The sequence below is a fragment of the Ranitomeya variabilis genome, chromosome 1, assembly GCF_051348905.1.
Source record: "Ranitomeya variabilis isolate aRanVar5 chromosome 1, aRanVar5.hap1, whole genome shotgun sequence".
In the NCBI taxonomy this organism is placed as follows: domain Eukaryota; kingdom Metazoa; phylum Chordata; class Amphibia; order Anura; family Dendrobatidae; genus Ranitomeya; species Ranitomeya variabilis.
The window spans coordinates 49,839,739-49,864,316 of record NC_135232.1 but is presented as its reverse complement, the minus strand read 5'-3'; the positions used below and the strand labels follow the sequence as shown (position 1 = coordinate 49,864,316).

General features: G+C 47.0%; 1 protein-coding gene across 2 annotated transcripts in view; it reads left to right on the top strand.

Annotated features, from left to right (window-relative positions):
- Positions 1-595: 595 nt before the first annotated feature.
- The window catches only part of SMAD7 (SMAD family member 7), a 33,982-nt gene continuing 9,999 nt past the window's right edge, over positions 596-24,578 (top strand). The window contains exons 1-3 of one of the 2 annotated variants that reach the window (XM_077283407.1): positions 596-1,592; positions 3,910-3,963; positions 7,442-7,516. In XM_077283407.1, coding sequence (XP_077139522.1) covers positions 1,115-1,592; positions 3,910-3,963; positions 7,442-7,516 — 607 coding nt within the window. In that variant the 5' untranslated portion in view covers positions 596-1,114. Of the gene's footprint in view, positions 1,593-3,909; positions 3,964-4,005; positions 4,095-7,441; positions 7,517-24,578 lie in introns of those variants that run through there. The other variant, XM_077283414.1, reaches the window with a different exon arrangement.

Genomic DNA, 24,578 nt, shown 5'->3' with positions numbered 1-24,578 from the left:
AGGAGGGGGCAGAGACAGCCTCAGAGAGAGAGGAGGGGGCAGAGACAGCCTCAGAGTGAGGAGGGGGCAGAGACAGCCTCAGAGAGAGGAGGGGGCAGAGACAGCCTCAGAGAGAGAGAGAGGAGGGGGCAGAGACAGCCTCAGGTACAGAGACTCCTCATAAATAAAGAGACAAGGAGGTGGGATGCCACAGACCGGACACCAGGGTGACTGAGGGCAGTGGGCAGTTTGGCAGCAGCCTCAGATACGGAGCGAATAAAAAGAGATAAAAGCGCAACCACAGTAAAAATCAGAGCGCCAGGTGTGCACACAGCCATAAGTGTAATACTGAGCAGAGGATGCGGCCCGGGCACAGAGGGTGTAACAGAGACCGGCACCTGCAGAGGGAATAATAAGAGCCAGCACTTGGGTACAGACGGTGCGACCCCAGTGACAGGTGAGAGGGTCCCCGCCAGTGACAGCAGCAGGATGTGGGCTCCATCCAGCGTGTGATGGGTCCCCAGACCCTCCTCCTCCCCGAGCCTCCTCCTCCTCCTCCCCGAGCCTCCTCCTCCTCCTCCCTCCCCACAGTTCCATCACACAGCCCGGCCGGCCCCGCAGCCTGAGGAGGAGGAGGAGGAGGACACAAGTCTCTGCTGCATTTTTTTCCCTCTCTCCTCCTGAGCAGCCGGATCTCGGATTCTTGTGGATTACAGCGGAGGACGCGCCGGGCTTGTGCTGTCCCCGGATCCGCGCTCCTCACACTGCCTCTCCGGTCGCTGCCGGTCGCTGGGTGCCGGTCACGTTGTCTCCCTGGATCTACGCCGTGGGAACCCTGGTGGAGCCGCCGGTGCCGTGGGCCGAGGCTGACAGTTGGGCATGCCGGGGCACCTCCGCGGGCACCCATGGTGTGTGCGCCCCCTGTGAAGGATCTCCCTCCGCTTTGCAGGACCTCTACCCCCCGCTAAGACTGGCGTATGTTCCAGAGCGCCTTGGCTTCTGCTCGGACCCCCGGTCCCCCCCGGGCTGCTGCGGCTGCTGCTTGTCTCTGTCCTCCGGCCTCGGATCCAGGATCCTTCATGATTTGCGGGCGTCATGCACGTTTTTTAGCCGGGAAGCCTTGCTCTCGTCCCGCATGTTCAGGACCAAAAGATCGGTGCTCGTCCGGCGACTCTGGCGGAGCCGAGCTGCTCCCGGGGAGACGGGGGAAGGAGACGGGGAGAGCAGGGCGCATGGGGCCGGGGGCTGCTGCATGGGCAAGACGGGCAAGGTGTCCAAGGCGCAGCTGGGGGGCTCCGAGGCTGAACTGAAGGCGCTCACCCACTCCCTGCTCAAGAGGCTGAAGGAGAGGCAGCTGGAGGGTCTGCTGCAGGCGGTGGAGTCCAAGGGGGGAGCCCGCAGCCCCTGCCTCCTGCTGCCCTCCGCCAAGCTGGACTCCAGGCTGGGACAGCAGCCCTTCTCCCTGCCGCTGCTGCTCTGCCGGCTCTTCAGGTGGCCGGATCTCCGGCACTCGGCCGAGGTCAAGAGGCTCAGCTGCTGCGAGTCCTATGGCAAGAACAACCCGGAGCTGGTGTGCTGCAACCCGCACCACCTGAGCAGGCTCTGCGAGCTAGGTACGGGGGTCCCCGGGGGTCTGCTGCATCTGTCACCTCTCCTGTACCCCACACTGTCACCCCATCACCTCTGCACCCATCATTATCTGTCACCCCATCACCTCTGCACCCATCAATATAAGTCACCCCCAACACCTCTGCACCCATCATTATAAGTCACCCCAACACCTCTGCACCCATCATTATAAGTCACCCCATCACCTCTGCACCCATCATTATCTGTCACCCCATCACCTCTGCACCCATCAATATAAGTCACCCCAACACCTGTCCATTATCTGTCACCCCATCACCTCTGCACCCATCATTATCTGTCACCCCATCACCTCTGCACCCATCATTATCTGTCACCCCATTACCTCTGCACCCATCAATATAAGTCACCCCAACACCTCTGCACCCATCATTATAAGTCACCCCAACACCTCTGCACCCATCATTATAAGTCACCCCAACACCTCTGCACCCATCATTATAAGTCACCCCATCACCTCTGCACCCATCATTATCTGTCACCCCAACACCCCTGCACCCATCATTATCTGTCACCCCATCACCTCTGCACCCATCATTATAAGTCACCCCATCACCTCTGCACCCATCATTATAAGTCACCCCATCACCTCTGCACCCATCATTATAAGTCACCCCATCACCTCTGCACCCATCATTATAAGTCACCCCAACACCTCTGCACCCATCATTATAAGTCACCCCAACACCCGTCCATTATCTGTCACCCCAACACCTCTGCACCCTTCATTATCTGTCACCTCATCACCTCTGCACCTATCCATTATGTCACCCCAACACCCGTCCCTTATCTGTCACCCCATCACCTCTGCACCTATCCATTATCTGTCACTCCAACACCTCTCCTTATTGCCTGTAACACTATATTCTGCACTCCATTACCTTTGACCGCTTTCTGTCCCCCAAACACCTGCTCCTATAGCTCTGCTCCCCATCTATTATCTGTAATTTCTTCATGTACCCCAACATTGTCCCCTGCCACCTCAACACCTCCCCTATTGTCTGCACCCCAAACATCTGACCGCTTCATGACCCGATTGCCATACCGGGTCCCCAATATTGTCGCCTGTCTCCCCACACTTCTCTAGTCTGTACTACTGTAATGTTATCCAATCTGCACCCCATTATCATTAACCCCATAATACCCATATCCTGTACTCCTTTGTTGCTTTACTTTATTCTCTGCCCCCCAACTATTACCTGACTGTATAATTTACATATGCATTGCTCCCCAATTACTGATGAACCCCACTATTGCACCCAACCCCCATCCCTATTTGCTCTTATTTCATTTATTGACTACATTACCTCTATATAATGTCCTGTGCCACCCTCATTACCATACAATGTGAAAGGTCATGTGCAGAGCCCCCTTATCATGCCCCCCAAATCTGTCCTGACTCCTTCCCATGTAGTGCCATCTCCCATGTCTGCCCTTGTGGATTATCCTAGACCATTATGTCTGCTCTGCTGGCTGTGGCCCATTAATGTCTGGGCTATGGAGGGCTCTCTGAGCTGGCCTGCAGGCTCCAGAGGTGGCAGTGCCAGTGTGGGGAGCTGGCCCCTTCCCCAGATGTTGGCTGTAGACTTTCTTCTCTCCCCCCTGGAGTCACTGAGTCTATGAGCTCTGATAACACAATGTCAGGCTGCTTTACAGGCCACGGTTAACCCTCTCGCTCCCACTTGCTGCCTTCCAGGGTTTATGAGCCTGAGGTATTTATTGCTGGTGCAGTGTAGAAGCTTCCTAGACATCCAGGAATGTGGAGGTAACCTCCTGGGGCCCCCTGCATTAGTAGGCATAGTGAGGGTTAATGGGGTTTGTTTATTTGTTTACATCCTGCAGTTGTTACCTTGTTTATTTATTATATTGTCCAGCGATGAACTTGCAACATTGTATCAATCTGCGAATGTAAAGAAGTTGCAACCTAGAAAGAGTTAGCAAGCGGCGCCCTGGCTGTGCGGCAGTGTCCTGGGGGGCTGGGGGCAGGGGAATGTCTGTGTCCCCCTGTGCTGGGGATTATCAGCCATTGCTGGCTCGCAGGGCTGGACTAGAGATCCCAGATCAGACAGCAGAGGAGCAGATAGCACCGAGCCTGGCGCCAGGCGGTCTCTTGTTTATCAGACTCCCAGAATCAGGCAATCACCGCCTGCTGCCCCAGCTCCAACCCCCAGAGCTGCACAAACACAATGTCCCTCTTATCACAAGTCTCTATCTCCTGCACTCTTTTCCTTCTCATGGCTCCTTCTTTATTTTCTCAATACTTTTTTTTTTTTTCTACTTTAGAGTCCCCCCCACCTCCCTACTCCAGATACCCAATGGAGATTCTCAAGCCTTGTGGTGAGTGCTGTGCCTTTACTTGTAGTTGTGTCCTGTGTAGCTTTCATTCAGACTTCTCCTGGTCACTGACAGCTTCCATGCTATGTCCAGGCAGCAGCTTGATATTATTATGGGTTGGACGCACTTAATGTGTAAGTTGGAGAAAACTTCTGTTCAACTTTGCACTAGTTTATTCATGCTTTTACTTTGTACTATTTTTTTTTTAATATTATTTAAATATTTTTAATATATATATATATATATATATATATAATTTTTTTTTCTTTAACTTTTTTTTTATTTTTTTTAGATTTTACTTTTTTTTTTTTTTAATTTTACTATTCTATTTTACATTTATTTTATTTATTCAGTTAACAGAAAAAACCCTATTCTACCGGTTGGTACTGAACCTGTTAAATTGAGTCTCTGGCTGTGCCTGTTGCATTTAATGAATGGGCTGCCCGCCAGGACAAAAGCCCATTTTCATCTGGCACCGGCGCTGTGGAGTCGCCTGCGTGGACCTGGCTGGCATCCTGCTCACCTTGTACTAGATAAATAAAACTGACATTGTGGGATGCTGCTAGATATGGAGATGGCGACAAGGTGCAAACCGCTGGGCTTTGGATATTGATTTGCTCTTTTTTTTTTTAAATGTTTGATTGGATCCTCTCATTTATGTATCGTGGATGAACATTAGATGGTGCTTGTTCCATTTTGTAAATTATTATGCACAGAATCTACCATCAATTAAGCTTAAGATTTGGTTGAAAGTAATGTCTATTTTTTTTGCCTAGGGTGCCAGCCTGATGCCAACGCTGGCACCAGCTTAGTTAGTTCCTTACTTCTGTGTTGCTGCACAACATGAGACATCAGTCAATGAATTGGTTGGAGGAAGTAATTACAAATTCTATTGATGGAGCGAACTACAACTCCCAGCATGTTCTTGCTACTATAGGATGTCACATTTTATAGGTAGCTTTTTTTTGGGTACTGGAGGTGAAGGATACATTTTTGGCATTTTGGATGGGATTTTCACTTTGCTGTTAATTCAGAGGATTTTTTTTTTTTTTTCGGGCATTGTGTTCCATCTGTTTATCTGGTGTTACTAGGTGAGAAGCAGGAACATGGCTCCGTAATGGAACAATCTGAAATAATCAGCAGTTCTAACAAGAAGAAAGTGAAGTCTTTCCATGATAAAAAGCACATTAAAGACCTTTTGTCTACCGCAGATTGGAACTGATTTTGTGCAGTTGGAGGTGACTTTTTCAAGTCTCGGCCACATGGGCCATTTCTGGATTTTTTAAAATTTATTTATTTATTTTTTTATAGGACTAGACTCTCATCAAACACATTGCAGAGGGTAATTTCAGCCCTGAGATGCTTGTTGGTGGGACAGTTTATTTGCTCCATAAAAATGCCACTTGTGCCCCTAGTGGTGGAGGGGGAGCACAATGTGTCACTGACTGCCGCAGCCATGACTGGGGGCAGTGCTGACTGTCCCCCTGTCCTCGGAATGATTGATGCTGGACATGGCAGTGGCGTGAACCCCTAGGGCCTGGATTCTGAACACTATCTGTTGATGTATCACATTCACCAACAATGTATTTTGTGAATTCCTCTCTGTCGCCAGATTTTCATTCACATGCAGTGGGATCTATAATCCCTATGGTTATGAGCAGACTCCGGCCAAAGCTGTCAATCATCTCTGGAAAGGTGTTAATGCTGCAATGGAGCCAAATAGTGGGCAACTGATGCCACCACAGGAAGGACGTTGGGTGGCATCCTAAGAGACCCTTAATCTTGACACCCAGCATGGAATAAACCGCTAAGGATTTGGATAAAACGCTGGGAAAAAAAAAAAAAATCTCTTCTTGGACCACAGTCACTATGTCTTACTTTTGGGATCCCGGAATGTAAAGATGACCATTCTGCCCTGTGGAGAAGATGGCACGCCTTGGCATCCACATGGAAATGTACAACCTTAGGGCTTCTGGAGAATCTCCCTTCTTTTTTTCACTTTTTTACTGTCACCTGGCCAAGTTTTTTTTTTTTGTCATGGCAATAACCCGGGGCGGCGTTTCGTGTGGGAGTTCAGGACGATGCGCCTTCTATATGGCTACACTGTGCTGCAGGGCTGGATGTTGGCACGGCACACAATCGTGCCATTTAATAATCCTCCGGCAAAGTCCGCTCACGGGAGTTGAACTGGTAATGAAGGGGTGGAATGAAAAAAAAAAAAAAAGGAAAATAAAAAATTCCTTAGGACATTACGCAAAAAAAAAAAAAAAGTCTTATGTCGCTGACAAAGTAACGATGGACAATTTCATAAGTGGCTGCACTTCCTGTCGCCTCCATTGTTTTAAGTTTGATGAAGTGTATCCTGGTAAACTGTATATTCCTGTTATGGCTTCTGATTATCCCCAATTTAACTTTGAATGGACTTATGTGGCCTCTTCTGGTCCTGCTTGTCTGGGAGTCGAGAACTACTGGTCTCGGCATGCCCGGCTACTGGATCCAATGTATGCATCAGTTATGGTTGACATCAGAAACGTGTATCATTGTGAACCCCCTCTAAAGATGCCAGGACCCCAATGTAGGCCGCGTACACCCCCGCCACCCCTGCGCGCCCCCATTCTGGGACTGCTGTAGCACAGGATCGGATCTCATTAATGTGGAGAAGACATTGCTGGGGAGATCCACATCTGCTTTATATTTAGCCTCTGCTAGGATTCATTAACCGCTGCTCTGTTTCATGTTTTAAGAAGAGAAATTCTCCCAGAACTTGATCTGTATCTACTGGTTTTCTTTGTTTTATTAACCCGTCTACTCGTGGATATATAAGAAGGGAAGGACTCTGCCATGTCTTAAAGGTTTTTTTTTCCCCCATCTTCATCAGTGGGTATTTCTGGATAGAGCTCGTAAATACAAACAGTTTTGCAATTTACTGCTTGTTAAAATTTTCATCCGTTCTTGAGATATTAACATTTTGTTTTTCTTTTGTTGTCTTGGAGACCGACCACCGCTGCTAGACGGCAGAACATGTGCAGAGCTTACAAGTTTTGTTCTGAGCTTGTAAGCGCTGGTTTGAAGCCAGCTTTGATCTCTATTACCGCCTCAGAGCTTACAAACTAGATGGCAGCGGTGGTCGGTCTCCTAGGCAACGAGCGATAAACAAAAGAAAAGTGTTAATATCTCAAGAACGGCTGAAGATTTTTAGAAGCGGTAAATTGCAAAGATGCTTGTTTTTGCAAGCTCTATCCGATTATATCCATTCTAGGATGATGATGGGATTAACCCTTTAAATTAATCATTTCTAATGCTATTCTAGAACTGCAAGCGGCAGTAATTTAACAGTACCTACTAGATGACCTATTACTAAAGGTCTAAATATGAAGGCATGCTGGGGTTTGCAGTTCATCCAATAGGGTTGCATGTTCTTTTATCTAATATATCGGAGGAAAAACTTTGATAATGACCAGTTGTGTTCTTTCTGTTTCAGCGGATCCTACAGACTGTGTGCCTTCCTCCACTGAGACAGGGGGAACTAATTACCTGGCCCCTGAGGGGCTTTCAGGTGAGAGATCGGTTTTATCATTGATACTATATTGTTCCCATGTCATTGTTCTGTGTGATACATTGTTGCTTGAACAGATTGTTTGTGTCATTTTGGGCTTTTTTTTCGGTGTGTGTGTATGTATGTGTGTGTATATATATATATATATATATATATATATAATCTGATTTATGGAAGCAGGGCCCCCTCGCTGCGCTCACTAAATGAGGTTTTGTGGGTACAGTAACAAGGGTCTCGCACGTTTACTAGGCAAACATACCATTCCGCTCTCCAAACGAGGGTCATTAAAGCTGGACCAGGCTGCTCTTAATTGGGCTGTTATGTGAGCAGACCCTCATGTATAACGGGGGAATTAAAAAAAAATCAAAAACAGAAATCGCCAGTAAATTCTTCTCAAGTCTTCATTAAGAATTTTGCCAAGAGGCCCCAGCAGTCTATATATTTTCAGCTCCAGATGTCATATCAGTATAAACCCCTTGTTAATACCGTAAGGAGGGGGGGAAGAAAGACTCCAGTATGGTTTTATATGGAAGTAATCAGGCTGCTTTGCATTAGGGCTCTTTGCTTCCTTTTTTTTTTGCTATCCGGCCATTCTGGGAGTTGTAGTGTCACAGATCTTTTTCATTATCGTTGCTTTATTACATGGATACAATTTGGCAATGATTGCATTCTGGGGTGCAAATAACCCTAAATTCTTAGATTTGTGAATGTTTAGTTAAGAAGGGGAACATTCTTCCTTCTGCCCCTTAGAAATCTTTATCAGATGACTTGGGTTCGGGGGTCTTTCATCTGGTATTAGTCCCGGCTTTTAGTTTGGTATCGGCGCTCGGATCTGCCCAGTCTGGTCTGCTGGGGATGGAGGAAATAACTGTGTCTCTATGAAGACCCCTTAAGAGGAGGTGGGGGGCAGCTTATCCTGGAGGTTCCAGGCCTCAGTGTTCCATTTCATGGCCCTGCTTGTTATTCCTCCCCACCTCCCCTCTTTATTTTTGTGTTTTCTCCTCTCCTGTTCTTGGTGTGTGGGGAGGCTCTGCCGCTGCCAACAAAGGGTTTAAGGAGGAATTTGAAGTCGTGGATGGATTTTCTGGGTGTAGCTTGAGAAACTCTTACAAAGACGCTGAATTGGTGACTAACTGTGCTGTTGTGTAACTCATTCACATGGTCAGTTAAGGTCTCGTGTAAAGTTTTATTTATCTTTTTTCCTACCATGAAATATTATTGTTTTTGGAATTCATTTTTCTAAGTGCATGATATATTTATAGTTTTGTTTTTGACCACCAGGGGCGCTGTTCTATTGCAGTCTATGCACATTTTGCTAATGGGATTGTCCACTTTTTTCTTCTTTTTTTTTTTTTTTTTTTACTTAAATGCCTATATTTAGGGTAAAGATAATATTTGTAATTGGGTTTCATTAAAAAAAAAATCCCGTTATTATTTTTTTATTTTTTCTTAATTTATTTTCTCTTCTCTTTTGTTAGAGCAGCATTGATTCCATGGTGGTATGCATAAGAAGGAGTTACATACAAAATACAAATATAAAGGGGGCCATAAATTTGCTTTCTCTGGCCTCTTGTGTTGCAATGTCGGTTTCTGGATGCAGAATGAGTTAACTGAGAAGCCTGTCAGCGAGTTTCTTTTCTAGTAACACTTATCTATCTTCTTCTGAGCTCCTTTCATCTGAATTATGACCCCATCTAGGCTGAACTGGCAGAAAAAGGGTGCAAAAATATCAACGAAACCCAATAGTATGTTATTTTTAGCTCGAAATGCATGTATAAAAAGACCCCAAAGATGGGCAATCCCTTTTCACATGGCAAATATCTTCCTGGAAAGTGTGATATGTATTTATCTGGGTGTCATTTAGCCCATTCTGATTAACCATAATGTGTTTGTTTTTTTTTTTTTTTTTTTTTTTTTGAGTTGATATATTTTTTTCGTCTACCCTACTACCCCTTCTTCAAAAAAAAAAAAAAAAAAAGTTGAAAAAGTTGGTGTGTAACTTTAGCCTGCTCTTGTAATGAGGTTCTGATAAGTGTTGATTCATGGAAGGAAGGAGCTTGACTACGCACAAGCCATGAAAAAGCCCAGCACCACCACATGAAACAGCATTTGTTTTGCATTAGCGCTGATTTACAAGCGGCCCATTCTGCGTGCTCGCCTTCTGCTTTAATGTGGAACCCCAAGAGAAGGCGAATTCTGCAAGAGCGAGGAGGCGAGGGGGGATGGCGGAGCTGTCGTCTCCTCTCTTCTGTTTTTTATTTTTGTTGTCTTGATGTGACCTGTTACATTGTGGCACTGATGTGTCTGCGGAGTAATCGTGTACAATACCTGGGTGCTTTCTATGGGCCGTTTGGGTAAAAGGCTTATTTACATGGAGTAGTTACCAATAAGCGATTGCCATGTTAAGGAGTTGTTCCAATCGCTTTGCTTCTTCTTTCTAAATATTGTGCAGTTTTTAATGGATCCAAATAGAAAAGAGAAATCCTTCCTTTTTCTATTTCCCTGTTTCTTCCAACTTCACTTCTGGCTAAAATAAAAAAAAAAAATGTTATAAAATCTGCACCATCCAAGGTGGGATCCGTAGAGTTGCCCCTTCCTCTCTGCACCATCCAAGGTGGGATCCGTAGAGTTGCCCCTTCCTCTCTGCACCATCCAAGGTGGGATCCGTAGAGTTGCCCCTTCCTCTCTGCACCATCCAAGGTGGGATCCGTAGAGTTGCCCCTTCCTCTCTGCACCATCCAAGGTGGGATCCGTAGAGTTGCCCCTTCCTCTCTGCACCATCCAAGGTGGGATCCGTAGAGTTGCCCCTTCCTCTCTGCACCATCCAAGGTGGGATCCGTAGAGTTGCCCCTTCCTCTCTGCACCATCCAAGGTGGGATCTGTAGAGGTTCCCCCTTCCTCTTACTGCACCATCGAAGGTGGGAGCCACAGAATTGCCCCTTCCTCTCTCTACGGATCCCACCTTGGACAGTGCAGAGTTGCCCCTTCCTCTCTCAGCACCATCCATGGTGGGATCCGTAGAGTTGCACCTTCCTCTGCCATCCATATTGGGATCTGTAAAGTTGCCCCTTCCTCTCTCTGCACCATCCATGGTGGGATCTGTAGGGTTGCCCCTTCCTCTCTCAGCACCATTCATGGTGGGTCCACTATGTTGCCCCTTCCTCTCTCTGCACCATCCATTGTGGGATCCGTAGGGTTGCCCCTTCCTCTGTACCATCCATGGTAGGATCCGTAGAGTTGCCCCTTCCTCTCTCAGCACCATCCATGGTGGGATCTGTAGGATTGCCCTTCCTCTCTCAGCACCATCCATGGTAGGATCCGTAGAGTTGCCCTTTCCTCTGCACCATCCATGGTGGGATCTGTAGAGTTGCCCCTTCCTCTCTCTGCACCATCCATGGTGGGATCTGTAGAGTTGCCCCTTCCTCTCTCTGCACCATCCATGGTGGGATCTGTAGAGTTGCCCCTTCCTCTCTCTGCACCATCCATGGTGGGATCTGTAGAGTTGCCCCTTCCTCTCTGCACCATCCATGGTGGGATCCGTAGAGTTGCCCCTTCCTCTCTGCACCATCCATGGTGGGATCCGTAGAGTTGCCCCTTCCTCTCTGCACCATCCATGGTGGGATCCGTAGAGTTGCCCCTTCCTCTCTGCACCATCCATGGTGGGATCCGTAGAGTTGCCCCTTCCTCTCTCTGCACCATCCATGGTGGGATCTGTAGAGTTGCCCCTTCCTCTCTGCACCATCCATGGTGGGATCCGTAGAGTTGCCCCTTCCTCTCTGCACCATCCATGGTGGGATCCGTAGAGTTGCCCCTTCCTCTCTGCACCATCCATGGTGGGATCTGTAGAGTTGCCCCTTCCTCTCTCTGCACCATCCATGGTGGGATCTGTAGGGTTGCCCCTTCCTCTGCACCATTCATGGTGGGATCCGTAGAGTTGCCCCTTCCTCTCTCTGCACCATCCATGGTGGGATCCGTAGAGTTGCCCCTTCCTCTGCACCATCCATGGTGGGATCTGTAGAGTTGCCCCTTCCTCTGCACCATTCATGGTGGGATCCGTAGAGTTGCCCCTTCCTCTCTCTGCACCATCCATGGTGGGATCTGTAGAGTTGCCCCTTCCTCTCTCTGCACCATCCATGGTGGGATCCGTAGAGTTGCCCCTTCCTCTGCACCATTCATGGTGGGATCCGTAGAGTTGCCCCTTCCTCTCTCTGCACCATCCATGGTGGGATCTGTAGAGTTGCCCCTTCCTCTCTCTGCACCATCCATGGTGGGATCCGTAGAGTTGCCCCTTCCTCTGCACCATTCATGGTGGGATCCGTAGAGTTGCCCCTTCCTCTCTCTGCACCATCCATGGTGGGATCTGTAGAGTTGCCCCTTCCTCTCTCTGCACCATCCATGGTGGGATCTGTAGAGTTGCCCCTTCCTCTCTCTGCACCATCCATGGTGGGATCCGTAGAGTTGCCCCTTCCTCTCTGCACCATCCATGGTGGGATCTGTAGAGTTGCCCCTTCCTCTGCACCATTCATGGTGGGATCCGTAGAGTTGCCCCTTCCTCTGCACCATTCATGGTGGGATCCGTAGAGTTGCCCCTTCCTCTCTCTGCACCATCCATGGTGGGATCCGTAGAGTTGCCCCTTCCTCTGCACCATCCATGGTGGGATCTGTAGAGTTGCCCCTTCCTCTGCACCATTCATGGTGGGATCCGTAGAGTTGCCCCTTCCTCTCTCTGCACCATCCATGGTGGGATCCGTAGAGTTGCCCCTTCCTCTGCACCATCCATGGTGGGATCTGTAGAGTTGCCCCTTCCTCTGCACCATTCATGGTGGGATCCGTAGAGTTGCCCCTTCCTCTCTCTGCACCATCCATGGTGGGATCCGTAGAGTTGCCCCTTCCTCTGCACCATCCATGGTGGGATGTGTAGAGTTGCCCCTTCCTCTGCACCATTCATGGTGGGATCCGTAGAGTTGCCCCTTCCTCTCTCTGCACCATCCATGGTGGGATCCGTAGAGTTGCCCCTTCCTCTGCACCATCCATGGTGGGATCCGTAGAGTTGCCCCTTCCTCTGCACCATTCATGGTGGGATCCGTAGAGTTGCCCCTTCCTCTGCACCATCCATGGTGGGATCTGTAGAGTTGCCCCTTCCTCTCTCTGCACCATCCATGGTGGGATCTGTAGAGTTGCCCCTTCCTCTCTTCTTTTGTGCACATTTCTGGATACAACCAATGAGACTTGCTCTCTGTAGAAGCAGATTTTTATTTTTTTCTCTCCCCTGCTTTTTTTTGCCTTGGGCCTCGCTGCAGTTAGCTGGCTTAATGAATGGGGCACAGTTCAGGGGGGTGGGATGAAGGTCGGGACTTGGGAGACTGGAGCCAGAGATTTGATTCCTTTGGCAAAGCAAGAAAAAATGTAAATGCTAAAAACCTAATCCCTGGCGGGCCTCTCACAAAAGAGCTGGTTCCTCCTGCAAAGCACAGAGGTGACCTTTAATTCACTTGTGCTGCCCTTTCATGTTGTATATAAAACTCCCCCCTCCTCCTGCTTCGTTTTTTTTTTTTTTTCCTCGTTTTTTTTTTTTCTTTAAAGAATTTTCCTCTTGGCACAGAAACAACTCTTGTGGGCAATCTTTACTTAATGACCCTCCTGTGGTTTGTCTCTTATCAGAGCCTTCCCTGTCGTCCCAAACGGGAGACCTTTTATCTTCTCGCCTTTTAATAACCTCGTCCAACAAACGCAAAGAAAAAACCCAAAATATTCATATGGCAACAAACTGCCGAATAAGTCGCTGCATTTTGTTTTTGCCTTTTTTTATTCTGTGGGCGCCTGGTATAGGGGCACTCTGCGACCTACAGGAGTAGATTAAGGAGATACCTTGGAATTGGGCTTTACTGACTTTTTTTTTTTTTTGTAAAAGGGAAATTCAATTCTACTGTCATTATATTCACCAGACTCCCATTGTACATAAATAATACCGCCATACAATACTGCCTAAAGTATTTACATAGTACTGCCTATTCAATATCACCGAAGAGAACCAAGCTAATCGTGCAGTACCATGATAAATATTGGTAGTCGATATTACCCCTTCTTCCTTACTAACTACATAATACTGCCATACAGTGCCAAGTAATATAACCTACTCCATACCACTGCAGAGAATCAACCTAATAGTGCAATCCCATGATGAATATTGGTAGTCGACGTTAACAACATAATACTGCCATACAGTGCCAAGTAATCTAACCTACTCATTACTCCCGCAGAGAAGCAAGCACATAGTGCAATACCATGATAAATATTGGTAATCTACATTAACATACTACCTAAATAATACTGCCATACAGGGCCAAGTAATATAACCTACTCCATACCACTGCAGAGAATCAACATAATGGTGCAATACCATGATAAATATTGGTAATCTACATTACCCCTTCCTCCATACTACCTACATAATACTGCCATACAGTGCCAAGTAATATAACCTACTCAATACTACCAGAGTACCAGCATAACAGTACCATCACATAATGATTCTATAGAGTACCCAGATAATACTGCCTTAGAGTATGTATTAATAGTGCCATACATTGCCTATTAGTGCCATACATTGCCTATCAATGCCTGAAGCATATAATGGTACCATTTAGTACCCACATAATACTACCTTAGAGTATGTACTTAATAGTGTGGCCAAATAATGGTGCCATTTACATGCACAATACTTATGTAAAGTACCTAAATAAAAGCGCCATATAGTGCAAGCTAATGGTACCATAAGGCACCCACAAACACACTGCTATACAATACTAACATAACTGTGCTGTATAATAGTACTATACAGCACCCACACAATGCGACCTTACAGCCATACATTGCTTATCCACCCACACAGTACAACCTTAGTATGCTAACATAATGGCGCCATACAGTTTCCAGCAATGTACCTTATAGTACCCACAAAATACTGCCTTAGAGTACGCACATAATAGAGCCATAGTGAAAAATATGATGACGTCTTGCCATATTAGAATCCATTCCTGGACCATGTGATTATTTTTTGTTGTAATTTTTCGTTATGTGGGAACTTTTCTTCACACCGCATTGATAACCTGAGGTGATGCCTCACGCAGCGAGGTGATGCCTCATGCAGCGAGGTGATAAACTCATCTCTGCTACATATGTCGGTTCTCTAAATCCCACTTGGGGCAGTGAGCACGCTGCTGTCCGTGGGTTCTGCTTCTTCCCTTCTACAAAGGTCCTCCCGTCTTTCGCCTTAAGCTTCATTATGACATGGCAAACAAGCCAGGAATGTTTGTCTGCGCCTTTGATCCTCTGGTAACTCTTCATGTCGCGGAGCGGCCGCTCATTCACTGAGGCTCCACAATGTGACTGCCTGGCCACATATCCTGTTAATAATGAACTAAAAATTACATTTTTTTTTTACCTGTCGTGTCTGCGCTAAGGCCTAAATCGAGCGGAGGTTAAACTCTGTTATGACTTGCTTGCGTTTTAAAGGTTGTCTGAGCGAAACCTGCTATAACATAGGGATGTTATAACAGGGGTGTTTATCATGTGGTATAACAAAGGAGTGTTCTGTGTATCTAGACGTTATAACAGAGGGGTGTTCTAGCAGAGGTGTTTGTATCCACATGCTATAACGTAGGGCTGTGCCTTGTGTTCACATGCTATAACATGGGTATGTACATTGTATCCACATACTATAACATAGGTGTTTGGACCTACATGCTATTTTTTAGGTTTGTCCTTTCTACCCACATAACATAAGAGTATCTTTGTGTCCACATGCTATACCATAGGGGAGGCCTTTGTTTTGCATGCTTTAACATAGGAGTGTTGTTTGTGTCCACATGCTGTAATATAGGGGTGTCCTTTGTGGCCCCGTGCTCTAACATAGGGGTGTCCTTTGTGGCCCCGTGCTCTAACATAGGGGTGTCCTTTGTGGCCACGTGCTGTTACATAGGGGTGTCCTTTGTGGCCCCGTGCTGTAACATAGGGGTGTCCTTTGTGGCCCCGTGCTGTAATATAGGGGTGTCATTTGTGGCCACGTGCTGTGACATAGGGGTGTCCTTTGTGGCCCCGTGCTGTAACATAGGGGTGTCCTTTGTGGCCCCGTGCTGTAACATAGGGGTGTCCTTTGTGGCCCCGTGCTGTAACATAGGGGTGTCCTTTGTGGCCCCGTGCTGTAACATAGGGGTGTCCTTTGTGGCCCCGTGCTGTAACATATGGGTGTCCTTTGTGGCCACGTGCTGTAACATATGGGTGTCCTTTGTGGCCACGTGCTGTAACATAGGGGTGTCCTTTGTGGCCCCGTGCTGTAACATAGGGGTGTCCTTTGTGGCCCCGTGCTCTAACATAGGGGTGTCCTTTGTGGCCCCGTGCTCTAACATAGGGGTGTCCTTTGTGGCCCCGTGCTGTAACATAGGGGTGTCCTTTGTGGCCCCGTGCTGTAACATAGGGGTGTCCTTTGTGGCCCCGTGCTGTAACATAGGGGTGTCCTTTGTGGCCACGTGCTGTGACATAGGGGTGTCCTTTGTGGCCCCGTGCTGTAACTTAGGGGTGTCCTTTGTGGCCCCGTGCTGTAACATAGGGGTGTCCTTTGTGGCCACGTGCTGTAACATAGGGGTGTCCTTTGTGGCCACGTGCTGTAACATAGGGGTGTCCTTTGTGGCCACGTGCTGTGACATAGGGGTGTCCTTTATGGCCCCGTGCTGTAACTTAGGGGTGTCCTTTGTGGCCCCGTGCTGTAGCTTAGGGGTGTCCTTTGTGGTCCCGTGCTGTAACATATGGGTGTCCTTTGTGGCCACGTGCTGTGACATAGGGGTGTCCTTTGTGGCCACGTGCTGTGACATAGGGGTGTCCTTTGTGGCCCCGTGCTGTAACTTAGGGGTGTCCTTTGTGGCCCCGTGCTGTAACATAGGGGTGTCCTTTGTGGCCCCGTGCTGTAACTTAGGGGTGTCCTTTGTGGCCCCGTGCTGTAACTTAGGGGTGTCCTTTGTGGCCCCGTGCTGTGACATAGGGGTGTCCTTTGTGGCCACGTGCTGTAACATAGGGGTGTCCTTTGTGGCCCCGTGCTGTGACATAGGGGTGTCATTTGTGGCCCCGTGCTGTAACTTAGGGGTGTCCTTTGTGGCCCCGTGCTGTAACTTAGGGGTGTCCTTTGTGGCCCCGTGCTGTAGCTTAGGGGTGTCCTTTGTGGCCCCGTGCTGTAACTTAGGGGTGTCCTTTGTGGTCCCGTGCTGTAACATATGGGTGTCCTTTGTGGCCACGTGCTGTGACATAGGGGTGTCCTTTGTGGCCACGTGTTGTGACATAGGGGTGTCCTTTGTGGCCACGTGTTGTGACATAGGGGTGTCCTTTGTGACCCCGTGCTGTGACATAGGGGTGTCCTTTGTGGCCCCGTGCTGTAACTTAGGGGTGTCCTTTGTGGCCCCGTGCTGTAGCTTAGGGGTGTCCTTTGTGGCCACGTGCTGTGACATAGGGGTGTCCTTTGTGGCCCCGTGCTGTGACATAGGGGTGTCCTTTGTGGCCCCGTGCTGTAACATAGGGGTGTCCTTTGTGGCCACGTGCTGTGACATAGGGGGGTCCTTTGTGGCCACGTGCTGTGACAGAAGGATGACCTTGCTGCCACCCAACTTTCCCAGACTCCAAAACATAATATTTTGGCTTGTTCGTCAGTAGGGCTGTATATGTCACTGACAAGTCTAGTTTAGCTCCATGACAACTGGTCCACTGGCGGCCATATTGGTTGTCACCCACCTTTCCAGAGAAAAGATATGGTTCTATAGACTTGGCAGAAGACTGCTGTAGGCCGGGGCCCCACAATGGCCACCTCTGTTTTCTATGGGTTTATTCTTCGATGTTCAGTTTTGGGACCGATTATTGCATTTCTGACTCTTGGATTTCTATAGGTTTTTTTTTTTCTTTATTTTTTATTTTTTAAAGGTGGAAAAAGGGAGAGGCCAGAAATTTGAGCTTCTCCTTGTAATTTCTTTGGCAGTAGAAAAACATGTTACTGGAGGATTATGTGAACTGCGTGAGCGGAGAGCGAGACGCTGAATTGGCCGCTACAAAGTGAGGTTATCGTCAGGGGTTAATAGCAAGACGACAGAGTAAAGGCTTCGGATGAGACTAGGCCGCCTGCCAGACTGGGAGTAGGGCTGTAAAGTACACACCATCTGACCGTCCCCGCTAGAGGCCAGGCCGGCGAAGAGGAGGGAAGCTGGCTCTTGGCAGGGGCCTCCTATAGCTTTTGGCCTTCTTATGTCCGACTCTTTCCTGGCAGAGGCTTCTTCAGGCTGCTAGGGTGGGCTCTGCAAGGCTGTGGGGGCTGTTTTTAAAGTTTTCTTTATTATTATTATTATTATTATTATCATTATAATATATATTTTATTTATTTACTTTTTTAAATAAAAGGACCGCAACGATTTTTTAATTTTATTTGCATCTTGCTTTTTTTTGTGTTTTTTTACTTTTTAAGGGTTTGCCAGCTAAGGTGGGGTCTCCAAAACTAAAGGGTGTTTTTTAAACCTTAATTTATTCATGTTTTTCTTTTACTTTTGAAAGAAAACTATTGTCAATTATTATTTTTTTTTTTTTTAGAGATTTATTATGCTGGTTTTTTGTTGTTTTTTTTTGGGGGGGAGGGGGGTTTGTTGTACTTTTGTACTTTTTATGCCTTTTTTTTTCCTCTGTATGTTTTATGAGTTTGTGGCCACATGGGAACTTCTTGGCTCCATTATCGCAGCCCTTTTGGATGTTGTCATTCTTAAGACGACAGGAATGTGCGGTGCCACTCCGGGCATAGCTGTCTGGGCGGATCGCTCCGGCGCTCAACGTGGTCATGGTGCCTTTTAATGTTCCCTTGCTTCATGCTATCGGTCTGCTGCCTGCATTATCAGCTACGTGACTGCACAGTTTAGAAAATGAACATTGAATTCCTACTGGTGCCGTCTCTTGATGACCTGAGAATGAGCTGTCTAGGAGAGTACTGTAACAGGCCACGCCGAGGTCACTGCCAACACAACCATCTTTCTTAAGCAGGATTAAATAACCCACACAGCAGTCTGGCTGACTGCCTACTGTCACCGAGCAGCTTCCTCGCAGTTTATTTTCAGCTCCAAAGATTTGGGCTTCTTATCCGCAGCCTCAATTTAGTCGTGACACACAAATAAAACTTAAGTGAACATTCACATTGGGGCACAGATGACTTCTTCACCACGAGAGGTCCTATTTCCAGGTGGCAAACGCCCACGTGCACTCGTCTAAAAGCTCGGACATGGCGGTCCGAGAACGGGAGTGTGGAGGCGCAAACTGATTTTCAACGAGGGCCCTTTTTTTGAGGCAGTTGGCCTACTAAACGGATTGCCCCTTTTTTTGAGGCAGTTGGCCTACTAAACGGATTGCCCCTTTTTTTTGAGGTGGTAGGCCAACTAAACGGATTGCCCCTTTTTTTTGAGGCAGTTGGCCTACTAAACGGATTGCTCCTTTTTTGAGGTGGTAGGCCAACTAAACGGATTGCCCCTTTTTTGAGGTGATAGGCCAACTAGACGGATTGCCCCTTTTTTGAGGTGATAGGCCAACAAAACGGATTGCCCCTTTTTTGAGGTGATAGGCCAACTAAACGGATTGCCCCTTTTTTGAGGTGGTTGGCCAACTAAACGGATTGCCCCTTTTTTGGGGTGTTGACTAACTAAATATACTGGATATTTCTTAATTTATTTATTTATTTATTTTTTTTTGTTTAACGATTCCAGGATAAAGCCAAAATATTGCCAGTGACTCATTTCATGGGCCAGCAATAGTTTTCACCTTACTAGTTAACAGGAAATATTAAGCGAGGGGAGGAAGCTGCATCATTCCTCGTGTGACAACCCTGCCAAAAACTCTTCTTAAGAAAGAGAATTTTAAAAGCGCCTTTATTCACTTAGTAAAAGTTATTAAAAACAAAAAAAAAGTTGCCTTGCAATCTAAATCCTATCACCATCTATATCATAGTGTTCCCCCAGACCCCTATTTTATTTTATTTTTTGTGCCATTTTATTATTTTTCTTGTTTTTCTGGTTTCCTTCCCCAAACTTTTTCAGGCCAAGAAGGTTGTTGGCTGTGAGCTAATTTTGGTTTTGGCGGCTGTAGACTCACACGGGTCCCCACCCAGCGTCATTATCTTGGGTTTAACTTGTAAAAATTAGATTTTTTTTTTTCCCCTGTAAGGCTTCAGTTGCTTTTTACCCTTTCGAACTCCTTCTGCAAACAGAAGCGTCATTTTGTAAATTTGGTGGTGATATAAGCGTCTCTCTATACGTGCCCTGTTGTAATATTTTAGTTTTTGCCCAGGGCCTTTCGCTCTTTATAACATCTTATGTCCGGTATATGCTTTGCTTGACTTTGAGGATACGGAAAATCCCACCGTGGAGACCTCCAGTAAGACGTATGGCGCAGCTTTTCTTTTCACTATAGAAATGTCATTCCCCTAGTCTCAGCCTCAAAAATGGCTCTTAGGCCACATTCCACTTTTTTTTATTTATTTTTTTTATTACTGTTTGGATTGAGGTTTTTTTTTTAATGACCGCTCTAGATCCAGTCTCGCCACAGGACAGTCACTCGTTACTGAATAAAACTACAATACTGCTTTTTTCAGCCATTATACGGTCTTTACATGTCTGGCACGCAAGCGCTCCCCTCCAGCTGAGGCCTAGGTAGCACTGATGAGAGTATTGATGAGATAATAGCGTTCATCCGGGGAGCATGTGCTCTCAAAAGAATAGACCTCAATAACCCAGTAACCTTACGGCAAGGAGATGATGAGGCCGGGATTTGTATTTGTGTCACAATAGGCTCTGAGCATTACTGCTACCCTGAAAGCCATTACACATGGCCTGCCATTTTTAAATCATTTTTTTTTCACTACCATTTTTCACTGCCAATGAGTAACCGTCGTTATAATTTTTATTTTATAATTCAATAGTACGCATGAAAATGGGAAACTTTGTACTATCTTATAAGCTAATTCTGCCTTTTTTCTCCTTCTGGACTTTTTCTTTTATTCTCAATTCAGAGGTAAAATCTGTCTTCAGTGAATACAGATTTTTATATGACGGAGATAGATGACAGCTGGTGCCTATAAAGTTCTATGGAGAAGAGGAGAAGGGAGTAACTAGAGACATTGTTCAACAGCCGCAACACATTAAGGATTATCTACCTGTTAGCCAATTCCTGCATGTGGTGCGGCTGTCAAACAGCCGAGAGACATGCAGGTACGGGGACTCCCAACATATTTTTTGAGCATGCCGAATACACTATTTTTGCATTTTTATTTATTTATTTATTTTTTACCTATACATAACCCACTTTTCTTTAACTCACTCTGAGATCTTTTCTTTTTATAAAAGGAGGAAAAAAAGGTCCTTAAGTGAGTTAGAAAACTTGGGCTGTGTATGTGTAAAAAAACAAAAAACAAAAACAAAACCTAAAATGAAGAAAAAATCTTAAAATTTACAAAAAATAGCCATTTATTCTAGAAACCTATAGAGTAGAGTAAAGTATAGAAGCCATTGTTTTCGTGCGTTCCCCAAAGCGTGTTTTTAGGTGCACTGCCTTGCATGTACCTGCAATAGGTAAAATTGGACTATAAACTTTGCTGAGGCAGCAAGAAACCCGAATAAATGACTGGTATAATAATAATAAAAGAAGAAAAGAGAAAAAAAAATAAAGTCTCATCCCAGCTGGCAGTCCCTGTTCATAAAGCCTGTCTGGGTTATATTAATGTAGTAGACAGGAGGGTGCAGGAGAGCATTAAACCAGAGAGCTAGTTACATTTTAACCTCGCTGCTGCTGACGTCTGTGGTCGTTAGACATTTGTCTGGCTTCTTACAGTGTGATCTGGCTGTCCTGTCTCCTGGAAATTACAATTATAATCTGGAAGGTCATTCCCCGCCCCTCATCGCATGATCCATGTACATGTAGAGTTAATAATATGTCTATCCGGATTGGATTTTAATACACAATGCGTTTAAAAAATAAAAAAAATAATAAAAAAATACTGAATATTTTGAAGTTAAAGTTTTTTTCTATTTTTCCCATTTTTATTTTTTCTCTCCCGCTAGCGGGTGTCTATCGCAGCTGCCATGACTGTGCGTGTGGATGTGAGTTTAGCATGTGCTGAGGGGACTTGATTAGATTATGAAGGCAGACATAAGTAATGATTAACTTTTTAAGTCTGCACACTGTCTCCAACCTGGCTGGTGGTAAAGCATTTTTTTTTTTTTAATTCCCTTCCAGCTAAGTAGTCGTGTGACCGCCTGGTATTACACTGCAAGGGATGAAAAGGGAACAGTTGTACAATAGGGGGGAGGGGAGGAGGGACGGGACTATGTGTTTTTTTTTGGTTTTTTTTTCCCTCCTCCTTCATCCGATTCAGCAGTGGAATTTATTGAGTGGAATGTAATAAATGCTGCAAACTGTCTGGTGTAGGATAGAGGAGAGGAAGAGGTTAATTTTTTTGGGTTTGCATAGACTATATGGGTTGGATATTATTTATCTCATAGGGATCATCATGGTTGTAAACCAGAGGTGTAGGTAAGGGTCCAACTCGGGGGGGGGGGGGGGGGGGGGGACAAAACATGAGTGGGCCCCTAATGGTAACGCTGATTACAACTATGGGGGCACACTGATATTACCGCCATATGGTGACCGTATAGTGATGGATATCTGTCCTGCAGATCATATAGGGGATTACAGTACAGTTATAGATGGTGACTTACCGCTGACGTTCTTTCTGATGGAATCATTCACTCTTCCAGAGTTCTCCATCCTGCCCAGACCGACATGACAACTTCTCCAGTTAGGACTCGGCTGCAGAGAGAACAAAGATGCATTTCACTTCTCACATTTCCTGCCCCATCACCATCTATTCCCAACCTGCTCAAATTCCTCATGACGATACCCCAATACTGAGCCTCTGCTGCCATATGTGTCCATATTACTGCCCCTGATACCCCAATACTGAGCCGCTGCTGCCGTATGTGTCCCTATTACTGCACCTGATAACCCAATACTGAGCCGCTGCTGCCGTATGTGTCCCTATTACTGCCCCTGATACCCCAATAGTGAGCCACTGCTGCCGTATGTGTCCCTATTACTGCACCTGATACCCCAATACTGAGCCGCTGCTGCCATATGTGTCCCTATTACTGCCCCTGATACCCCAATACTGAGCCGCTTCTGCCGTATGTGTCCCTATTACTGCACCTGATACCCCAATACTGAGCCGCTTCTGCCGTATGTGTCCCTATTACTGCACCTGATACCCCAATACTGAGCCGCTGCTGCCGTATGTGTCCCTATTACTGCACCTGATACCCCAATACTGAGCCGCTGCTGCCGTATGTGTCCCTATTACTGCCCCTGATACCCCAATAGTGAGCCACTGCTGCCGTATGTGTCCCTATTACTGCACCTGATACCCCAATACTGAGCCGCTTCTGCCGTGTGTCCCTATTACTGCACCTGATACCCCAATACTGAGCCGCTGCTGCCGTATGTGTCCTTATTACTGCACCTGATACCCCAATACTGAGCCGCTGCTGCCGTATGTGTCCCTATTACTGCACCTGATACCCCAATACTGAGCCGCTGCTGCCGTATGTGTCCCTATTACTGCACCTGATACCCCAATACTGAGCCGCTGCTGCCGTATGTGTCCCTATTACTGCCCCTGATACCCCAATACTGAGCCGCTGCTGCCGTATGTGTCCTTATTACTGCCCCTGATACCCCAATACTGAGCCGCTGCTGCTGTATGTGTCCATATTACTGCCCCTGATACCCCAATACTGAGCCGCTGCTGCTGTATGTGTCCCTATTACTGCCCCTGATATCCCAATACTGAGCCGCTGCTGCTGTGTGTCCTTATTACTGCACCTAATACCCCAATACTGAGCCGCTGCTGCCGTATGTGTCCTTATTACTGCACCTGATACCCCAATACTGAGCCGCTGCTGCCGTATGTGTCCCTATTACTGCACCTGATACCCCAATACTGAGCCGCTGCTGCCGTATGTGTCCCTATTACTGCACCTGATACCCCAATACTGAGCCGCTGCTGCCGTATGTGTCCCTATTACTGCACCTGATACCCCAATACTGAGCCGCTGCTGCCGTATGTGTCCCTATTACTGCACCTGATACCCCAATACTGAGCCGCTGCTGCCGTATGTGTCCCTATTACTGCACCTGATACCCCAATACTGAGCCGCTGCTGCCGTATGTGTCCCTATTACTGCACCTGATACCCCAATACTGAGCCGCTGCTGCTGTATGTGTCCCTATTACTGCACCTGATACCCCAATACTGAGCCGCTGCTGCCGTATGTGTCCCTATTACTGCACCTGATACCCCAATACTGAGCCGCTGCTGCCGTATGTGTCCCTATTACTGCACCTGATACCCCAATACTGAGCCGCTGCTGCCGTATGTGTCCCTATTACTGCACCTGATACCCCAATACTGAGCCGCTGCTGCCGTATGTGTCCCTATTACTGCACCTGATACCCCAATACTGAGCCGCTGCTGCTGTATGTGTCCTTATTACTGCCCCTGATACCCCAATACTGAGCCGCTGCTGCTGTATGTGTCCCTATTACTGCACCTGATACCCCAATACTGAGCCGCTGCTGCTGTATATGTCCCTATTACTGCACCTGATACCCCAATACTGAGCCGCCGCTGCCGTATGTGTCCCTATTACTGCACCTGATACCCCAATACTGAGCCGCTAGTGCCGTATGTGTCCCTATTACTGCCCCTGATACCCCAATACTGAGCCGCTGCTGCCGTATGTGTCCCTATTACTGCCCCTGATACCCCAATACTGAGCCGCTGCTGCTGTATGTGTCCCTATTACTGCACCTGATACCCCAATACTGAGCCTCTGCTGCCATATGTGTCCCTATTACTGCACGTGATACCCCAATACTGAGCCTCTGCTGCCGTATGTGTCCCTATTACTGCACCTGATACCCCAATACTGAGCCGCTGCTGCTG